The sequence below is a fragment of the Haplochromis burtoni genome, unplaced genomic scaffold (assembly GCF_018398535.1).
Source record: "Haplochromis burtoni strain Fernald_Lab_line unplaced genomic scaffold, NCSU_Asbu1 Contig_499, whole genome shotgun sequence".
Lineage (NCBI taxonomy): Eukaryota > Metazoa > Chordata > Actinopteri > Cichliformes > Cichlidae > Haplochromis > Haplochromis burtoni.
Window position 1 is genome coordinate 201,357 of NW_024582860.1, and position 9,844 is coordinate 211,200.

General features: G+C 43.8%; 1 protein-coding gene across 2 annotated transcripts; it reads left to right on the forward strand.

Annotated features, from left to right (window-relative positions):
• Positions 1 to 467: 467 nt before the first annotated feature.
• On the forward strand, positions 468 to 9,144 carry b3galnt2 (beta-1,3-N-acetylgalactosaminyltransferase 2). 2 transcript variants are annotated; one of them, XM_005946838.3, is made up of 12 exons: positions 468 to 783; positions 1,335 to 1,461; positions 1,877 to 1,977; positions 3,862 to 4,061; positions 4,315 to 4,410; positions 5,394 to 5,504; positions 5,624 to 5,702; positions 6,183 to 6,366; positions 6,701 to 6,826; positions 7,022 to 7,181; positions 7,262 to 7,318; positions 8,153 to 9,144. In XM_005946838.3, the coding sequence occupies exons 1-12, from the start codon at positions 675 to 677 to the stop codon at positions 8,288 to 8,290; spliced, it is 1,488 nt and encodes a 495-aa protein (XP_005946900.1). In that variant the 5' UTR covers positions 468 to 674; the 3' UTR covers positions 8,291 to 9,144. The 2 variants fall into 2 exon arrangements, with proteins under 2 accessions (XP_005946900.1, XP_042069875.1); XM_042213941.1 differs by lacking the exon at positions 468 to 783 and adding an exon at positions 798 to 1,223.
• The last annotated feature ends 700 nt before the right edge of the window (positions 9,145 to 9,844 follow it).

Sequence of the window (9,844 nt, forward strand, 5' to 3'; positions counted from 1 at the left end):
AGAAAGTGTTGCCTGCTGTTGTCAACACATTTATCTTTGTACACAGTATGATAGAGGAAAGGGAACCGGACCACTGTATCACATAAAAACTTTTTTTTTTTGGCCCTAAATATCCAGTATTTGTCACTCTAATTTGCATCTTTTTTTCCATGCTAGTCTAGCTAAGTAAATGTACTAGATACATGTACTTTATAGTTTTATTCCACTAGCTAGAGTTTTAAAAAGTAATGTAATACTTAATATTTTTTAAATACTATTACTATTAATCCTACAAATAATAATATTGATAATAATGAAGCTATGTAAAAATAATAAAAGTAATTTTATTAAGCTGAGAAAGGACCAGAACATACATTTGTATGATTTATTATTTTTATTATTAACCTAGAGAACTACTATATCAAGTTTAAGGCTCGTTCGATTGGCTACAGGGTTGAACTTCACCTCCCAGAGTGCACCGCGGTAGGGCTCCTCGTCTCCCATTGGTCTCGCTCATCGAGCAGCGGAGGCAGACATGAGGCAGTGGTGAGAGCCCGGCGGAGAGCTGCGGAGCTGAAATGAAGCGCACACACGGAGCAGCTCACACCGCGCAGCACCGTGCGGCTCGAGGAAGGTAGGCAGGCTCCGCGCCGCTAAAGCTGAAGGCTGCTCCGGCTGAATGAAGGGCTCCGTCCATGCGGAGGCTAGCGCTCTTTCTGCTTCCCTGTGCTGTCGCCGTCCTGGTGCACTTGTGGTTGGCACAACGACCCTCCTCCGCCCCGCTGGACAACAACACATACTCGGGTACTTTTTTAGCCACTACCCCGGGCTTTTACCTCCTCAGCTTCGCAACTTTTTTTCCTTTCGAGCGGCTGGTTAACTTTGCCTTTACCGCCCCGGTGTGGTAGTTTGCTAGTTAGTGTGTGTGTGGACAGGTAGTTAACGGCAGTGACTGTAATGAGTGTTTTCTAATGTGTGTTTTACGGAGGAAAAAGAGGTGAATGTAACATTTGAATAGTGCGGGGCGTTGCTGGGATAGTCCCTCGCCGTGTTACAGTGCAACTACTGTGCTCCGTGGCTGCTTGAAGCGGGTTATCACTCATTATCAGCCCTCACGCTGGCTGTGCGAAGCGGCTTCACCATCAGATCAGTGTAGACTAACTACCTTTTAATGCACGAGGACATTAATCTTCACGGGGTGCATCGCAGTAAGTCACCGCAAACTGAGTGTGAGAGGAAAACAGGTCTGGTTAGATTTCTTTTTTTTATCCATATGTTACATCTGCCCTTACATTTTGAGTACTCTGCTGTTGTGTGAGGTCATCTTCAGTGAAATCTGTCTGTCTCCAATGCAGATGAGCCATTACCTTTCTATGAAGTTTTGGTGGGGGTGCTGTCAGCAAGGCATCATTATGAACTGCGACAGGCGATAAGAGAGACCTGGCTGGGATACCTCAGACACCACCCCCACTTCCAGCACAGGTCAGCAGGCTGGACCTTCAACTTCACAGCTTTTCTGTTTGTTTTGATTTGTCTTGCCTTTCTTTTTCTCACCATGTCAAATTCATATAGTAGAGAGAAAGGGAGGGGGGGGTGAAGCCAGCAGCAGCTGGCAGCAAATAACTGACAGCCCCATCAAGCCTTTTATCTTTACCTGACCAGCGGCCAATATTGTTCTCTTTCATTCTTCCTCTTTGTCCATTTCCTTCTCATTGAGCGATCCGAGCACAGATAAGGTGTGATGGCCTTTAAGCAACCCCCCGGTAACCATGGCAACGCAGGGTGGATAGATGGACAAGCTTTAGAAATCTTGTAGCCGAATATTGCACAAACGGGGGGATATGTCACAGTGTTTGTGGTGTTGTTACATATTTTTTTGTTGTTTTCTCTCATCCAGAGTGGGGGTGAAGTTTATCGTGGGGGAACATGGGTGTCCTATACCAGAGGATGACCGAGAAGATCCTTACTCCTGCTCCCTCCTGAACTTCACCGAGCCAGGTAAAAGAGAGGGGGGAAAATAGAAAAGCAAAAGAGGGGAGAGGCATCTGACTGCAGCTCTAATTCTCTCGGCAATCTGTTGCTTGCGTGCACGGTCGTCAAAGGGGAGCGGAGGCAGGATAACAGCAGAGGAGTCGAGAGAATGAGAAGAATGGCTGTTGAGAAAAAGAGTGAAACACCTTTTTATTCATGTGTTCCCACAGCTCAAGGACAACTTTCTCTTCCTTTTGTATATCTAAGGCCAAAGCAGAAATGCTCACTGCTGCAGGGCTGAGGGAAGAGGAGGTGGGGTAACTAGAACTGCTTAACACTTAGAAAAGTAGAGCTGCACAAAGAGCAGACACTATATGAAATAATTTAACTCCCTCGCAGTCAGTTTTGAACATCGGCAGTAATTGTTAACGTCTGTCGCCTTCGCCGAGCCCGTCCACTTGAGCCGGCTTTCTCCACTTTTACTGGCGTTAAGCTGCCTTCATGGAAACATAATTACAGCTCATCAGAATGGGCTTTTCACACAGTGGCCTTTGGGGTCATGGCAATGCGTTACATATATATTTATTTATTTATTTTTTGTTCCCCAGCCCTTTCTCTTGCCCTCCACTGCGTTAATGGCTGTTGGTTGTTGACGTGATTTGCTTCAGAATGGCAGGCAGGCTTTGGGTGCGCGTGATGCTCCGTGTGATTGGAAGAGAAAGAGGCAGTGGCAGCTTTTTAAGCACAGTCGGGGTACCTGACGCAGGATTCAGGTCAAAGCGCGCGTTAAGTGGACAATTAATTGTGGCGCTGAAATGTGTTTGTTTGCTCTGCGTTCATCACAGCGATTTTTTATTTTTTTGGACTACAATAAGGTGAATGCTAATTAGCTTCTCAGAGCAGTAATCCTGCTGCCGGCAGAAGGGGTGTGTGTGTGTGTGTGTGTGTGTGTGTGTGTGTGTGTGTGTGTTTGTTTGCGCGCTTTGAATCCAGGAGAAATAGTGAGATATTTAATGATGTTTGAAGGTTTTGAGATTTCAGAGCTGATATAAACACTACAGCACGAGATGAATGGACTGATTGACATGTAATTAAAGATTTTTGTCTTTGCCTTTGAATTCTGAACTATTACAGAAAACAAGCACTTTAAAGACACTGAGTTCTTTTTTTTTTGTGTGTGTTATTTATTTATGTACTTATTCTTTTTTTTAGACTGAATGTTCATCCACTAGCCAGTAATAAAAATAATGGTTTGATTTATGATCTATTTAATGAGCCATGCCCAATGCAGCCTATAGTTGGTGCTTGATATTGAAGTAATTGCCCATAAACACCCTAAGCGACAGAAATGTAATGATAAAAATGTATGATAGTTTGATAATCACATTTTTGTCATGTTTCCAGGGAATAAAGCATCGATCAAAATGATTTGTCTATTGTCTCTTAGTGGTAGCACAATCCTGCGGCTCAGTCCCATTCAGCTAACGTGAGAAGCGTTTGGCGTGATAAAACGTCTGCTCCTCTTCGCCTCTAATTGTCTTTATTTTGGAAGGAGCTGTAGAAGTTGTGTAGACTGCACATAAAGTGAAAGCGGGGGGGGGGGCTTCGCAGCTTCGCAGCTTCGCTTTAACAGCCTCGATCTTTTCATTGATCTCTCGGGTAATAAACTGCTCTTTTGTAATTAAGAGAGCACGCTCACAAGCAGGGGCTCGCTTTGAAGACAGCCGTCCTGAAGAAGCGGCTCCTCAAAGTGCTGATGGTGTAGCTTTCCCAGAGTCCGCCGCCTTTTCCGAATGCTTTCTCTCGTCTCTTCATCACTAGGAGAAAAAAAGAAAGATAGTCAGCGTGTTGGGATTGTAATAAATTTCATGTGTGCTTGTGCAGTGACTCGCTGCCCTCTCTGTGTCCCAGCGGCAGGCCGGGACGGAGAGATGGAGATTGTGACGGTGTCTGATCCCTCGCTGCTCGCCCCCTCCGACGTGTCTGCCATCGCCCTGGACTTCAAGGTGCTCCACCCGGTGGTGATAACCCGGCTAGGGGTGTTTCCCAGCGGGACCCGAGCCGAGCTTCAGAGCAACGTGACGGTGAAGCTTCTCCAGCTGGACCAGGAGGTAACGCGGCTTTGGCCTGTGAGCATAATGCATCGCGTATGCTGCGTTTCTGTGGAGCTCGGTAGAAACGCAGCCCGAGGGCAGCTGGAGGACTCTGTGCTGCTGCTGTTTGTTGAACAAACTTCAGCTCATTTTAGAGTCCTGCTGTTGACAGAGCAGTGTGTGGCTGTGTTCAGTATGGAGGACGGCATCTCTGTGAATTCTTTATGGATAAAAAGTTTGAATATTTCTTTTTTTGCACTTTCCTCTTCAGGAGGCTGTGGTTACTGCTCGCTTCAGCTCCATTAGCACGGGGACCTTGGTGAACTGGATGTGGTACAAACCAGTGGAGCAGTTCATCCTGCCGAAGGTCAGTTTGTCGCTGATCCTCTGAGCTGTAGCCATGACTAAAGAAAAATGGAGTAAAAGTCCTCGAGTCTGGAATAGAAGTCTGCAGAAGCTGTTTTAGTTTATTCTATTTTTTTTAAGTACTAGAAAGCTACTTTCAGCTGCTCTTATTCACAACGGGTCACTACAGCAGGTAGCTCTGCATATTTGATTTGACAGATTTGTTTTAATTTATTTTTTAACCTGGATTTTCTTGATGCAGCCACAAAGGGATTTGTGTCTCCTCCTGGAATCAAACTAGGGATCTTTGGGTTGTTTTCATTAGCTCTGCTCGGGTTGATAACTGTGGAGGAGACGAAAAGAGAAAAACACACGAGACTTATGGAAGTTCAGGAGTTTATAAATTTATTTAACAGAAGGGATTTATCATTAATGTGAATGGGTGCCACATGCAGATTTAAAGAGGTTAACCCCCCAAATCAGAGGAGGACACATGAAGGCATTCATGTGTATGAGCTCACTCACTGAGGTTGATGTTAAATAGAATAAGTATCTGTTTGGAGAGCCAAATTTTGGAGAGCCTCGCTTCATTTTGTCCTCTTATATTTATATAACGGTGACCTCGCGCTGAATTTGATGTTTACCTTTGCATAAGTAAACATCCCCAACCTGAACTGATGCAGAAAAGCAACACATCAGTGCATAAAAAAGTGTTTGATGCTCACGATGTCCTGGCTTTAACACGCACCGCCAAGCGAAAGCCGTCCCCGTGTCTGCACGTACGCCTGGCGGTGATGTCAGGGGTACAAGAGTACACCGGTACATCGCTGCAGCAGAGGCTAGGTTCAGGGGATGTTAAATTAATCTTTCATTAACATTGTAGCGAAGCATAATGTAATCCACTCTAAAGTTTCCAAGTCTGCAGTGTCCTTGATGGTAGCTAATTACATCATTCAGATGAGATGGCGTTGGACAGCACACCCATAACATCTGTCTTTATTCCAGGGGTTTGAGGGGACGCTCGTCTGGGAGAGTCTCGACTCTGCCGCACTGACCACAGTCAACTCCTCCTCCGTGCAGCTCAGTGATGGAGGAGGCGTCCTAAAGATCTCTTCTGTATGTGTTCGCACACAGTATCTAGAAGGAGATATATGAATAACGCACTCTCATTCCTCTTTCAAGTTTCCAATAACTTAAAACTTTTTTTTTTTTTGCTCTTTTTCTTGGAGTTGCAGATTGCAGAGGGGATATTGCCTCATAGAAGTGCTCTTGGATTTCCTGGTTTGGCTGGAGGCTTCACATTTACTATCTATGGTTAGTCCTGCAGCAGAATAAACTTTGCACTTTTTTAATATGATAATTGTGTGATCAAAGCCACATTTTTAAAAACAGACCAGATGTAAGAGCTCGAAAAACACCGCTCACCGCGCTGCAGGCTTTTTGTATATGTTCCAAATAGAAAATAGCATTTTCATAGCCTCAACACCCAGCTGTTCCAGTATTGATTTTACCTACATGTGTTTGCATTTTGAATCATAAGAGCAGATTTGGTGTAAATCTGTGCAAAACAAAATTAAATCCATCATTCAGCATCTCTGAAGAACCGAACTAATGGTCCATTGTGCCAAACGTTATCATTTTTTCATATCGTTTTACTCGATGGTAATTAAAGTTATTATACCTCAAGCGCCTTAGGTTATTAAAAAATTTGGGCTGAATAAATATAATATTTGCACAAAAACTATTACAACTTTTTCTCTGATTACCCCGAATGTTTTCCTCACTCTGCGTCAGATGGAGACGGTCTGTCAGAGCTCCTGCGGGGCCGCCCAGCCAGGATGGAGCGCCATGCCTCCAGGCTGAGGGAGGAGGATGCCACTTTGCAGGAGGAGAGCCTCAGGCATGGCGACATGGTGTTCGTAGATGTGGTAGACACCTACAGGAACGTGCCTTCCAAACTGCTTCAGTTCTATAAATGGTATGCCAAGTGCTAATGACTCGATTCTCTGTCTCCAAATTACCTGGGCCCTCTGAGGAAATCAGCAACCTGAAATGAAAGTGTGCCGACGCCTCAAAATGTCTCACTCTTAAAATCACGACTGCAGTCGCTCAGTCAAGAAGTAGAGTTCTGAGTCATCAGATAAAGCAAAATACACAGAGTGGTCTTAAGCTGTGATGTGATAAGTGTTATACTTATTTGCAGACCTCCTGCCCTTCATGCTCGCTGGTATTTGAAAGTAAATCCACTCTGGGATATTGTATAAAATCAGAGGGTGGGCTTTAATTAAGGCTGCATATTCCCTCTCCGGCAGGTCTGTGGGAAACGCTGACTTTAATCTACTGCTGAAGACGGATGATGATTGTTACATCGACGTGGACTCTGTATTAATGAAGATTGACCACAAGGGTCTCAAACGCAGCAATTTCTGGTGGGGGAAGTAAGTACAGTTCTGCGTCCGGTACTGTTGACAGCGTATACTTTGTGTCCACTTGTGCTTACAGTTTAACTTCAGTGCGCTGTCAGCTGAGTTTTGGAGCGAAGAAACGGGAACGCTGTGCACGGTTAAAAAGCTGATAGGTCACCTGAAATGGACACTGTATTTGATGATGATGTCTCTGCCATCCTCACCCAGTTTCAGGCAGAGCTGGGCAGTGGATCGCATTGGGAAGTGGCAGGAGCTGGAGTACGCGAGTCCAGCCTACCCGGCGTTTGCCTGCGGCTCTGGCTATGTGGTCTCTCGTGACCTGGTCCAGTGGCTTGCCAACAATGCAGAGAAACTGAGGGCCTACCAGGTAGAGTACGAATGCTAAATAAGAGCGTCCGACGTTCATGATCATAACGTGAGCAGCCCATCCTGGATGTCTCGTTGCAGGGAGAGGATGTGAGCATGGGGATATGGATGGCAGCTGTTGGGCCTCAGAAATATCAGGTGAGAAGCTGAATGGTATGAACTGCCAGCTTTAGTAAAACATAAATGATTTGTTTTGCTTTATTATCAGTCTAACACTGGCATAAAATACAACTTAGCCCAGTGCTTTCACTTTCCCTTATCAACGTCAGACTGATAAAGGTCAGCGTCTGGCATTAAGAAATGTTAGAAAGGTACAGATATGAATGTGTTTAATGTGTACATTTTTCTTAGAATATAAATGGCAGCTGAATTCAAGCTGTAAATATAAATGGTACTTAAATTAAAGCAATATTGATAAGATACTGTGTATTAACACATTGTTTTTTTTTATATGACTTAGAGCTGTTAAACAATGTCAGACAAAGAGGAAAAACAAATACTGCGAAACAAAAAGAAAACTGCACTCATTTGTACTCACTATTGGTCCTCTGAGCTTCATTAGCCAAACTTTAGCATCTCACTAATAGGCTCTGCAAGCAAAAGACACAACGTGAAATAAAAATGTGAACTGAAATGATAAAACCCCATCTCACCCTTGAGTTTTTTAGTCTGCTAAGCACGTACAATTTGATTTCTGTGGAGAAAAAAAGTGCAGCAAAGAGGCATGAACATTTATGATTGTTTTTCTCTTACCAGTAATTCAATATGCGGTTTGCTTTACAGCTTAACATTTTTATTACGAGCATGCGGCAAAAAAGCTTCGCTAGTGGAGTCGCAGTTTAAAGGCGTAATTGTGTTAACTGGTTTAATGTTTGTAACCTGGAGCATATCAAAATAAAATACTGCCAAGAGAAATGTGACCCAGCGTCCGCCTCATAATTAAATAAATTTTATTCCCCTTCCTGTTGCCAGGATCCCGGCTGGCTGTGCGAGAAGGAGTGCTACCTGGACATGCTGTCGTCCCCCCAGCACACGGCCAAGGAGCTGCACGTTCTGTGGGATAGGAAAAGAGCCTGTGGAGACCCCTGTGGATGCCCCTGGGACCACTGAATGTGGTTCACACTACACTCACTACGTGACACTGTGGGTAAAATGCACTCGACACTAGCTGTCAGGTCATTTTCTGTAATATTTTTTTCTTAAAACACTAAACTGAGCCATTGTCAGTTACTAGAATTATGATTATTATATTATAAAAAAAAAACACTTAGATTTGGAAATGTGGGACACTCTGTAGGGAAAATAATGTCAAACTTTGCAGGTTCGTAATATTAACAACATAAACCATTTGCAGCTTAAAGAAAAAAAGACCTCACCTTTAGCTGTAGCATCCTGCCGGTATTTGTATCATGAAGTCGGTTATTAAATTTGAAAATGTCAAAATGTGGGAAGACTGCAGATGAAAAGATGCTTTATTAATGTAACTGTCAGGGATGGTACAAGAACCATGTGCAATACCAGCGTGTGAAGGTCATCATGTTCAGGGTGATTGCTGTGAGACTGAGTACTTTATTCTAATTGTTGGTACTCTGGAGACAGAGCTGAACCTTTTTTTTGGTTTAATGCAGATATTTGATGGCGTTTTAACGATGATTCCTCTGCATTGCTATGTTTTGTAAATTTATTGTCTGAAGCTTTTCATCTTCTTTACTGTTTGTAGGTTTATGATGGGCTTTCTCACAGACGCACACACAGTTTGTACTGTAATTGTTATTGTGCAGATAGTGATGTGGCCTTACTGTATTTGTTAGGCGTCATACTGTACCTATGTTAACACTTGTGATATTGACAGATTTTTTTGGGGAACTTGACAAAGCAGTCGGAGCGACTGTGGAATAGACTCACTCGTTTAACACGGTTTTATGAAAGCCTCCTCAAAGGTAATAAAGAACACTTAAGAGAGATTAATGGCTCACTCGTTGTTTATTTTGGGAACGATGAACGCAGTAAACTTGGGGGCGCTGCTGATGCTGCTGTGCTCAGTCCACAGTGGATACGGACCACACAGGTCCTTTTTTTCCCCACTTAAAAAGGAACAGGAATCCTATTCTTCTCCTAAGAGAGTAACAGCGCTGGAGTTTTGAAGCAGAGGATGTGTTGGCACCAAACTGATCAGTGTTTTCATGTAATCGATAAGACCAAGGCTTCTTTGGACACATGCTTCTTTTAGGGGGATCTGTTTGTTTAGCCATGTGATTGATGCCGAGTCCCCACAATTAGATTTCCTCCCTGTATATTTTCTTTCTTTTTTAATTAATATATTTTTTGGGGTAAATAATGAAAGATGATGCTGAATGTTTTACTAATGGAGGACAGTTTGAGTCGTTTGTTTTATTTAGGCCCGTCCCACCTGCCAAGAAATCTGTTCCTGCACTTAACTTGACATTCGAGCAGGCATTCCTCTTCTTCTCCTAACCACCCTCCTCCTCCTCCCTCCCATCGTATCCTTTCGCCTCCTCTCTTTCACTGAGCAGCATGATAACAAAGTCATATCCGCATCTGTTCCACTCTCCAGCATAGATAAGCGCGGCGTTTTCCGCCCCATCAGCCTTTCTCGCTGATTCACATCGAAGCCCTTCATTGTGAACTGGGAGAAGCGTGGAA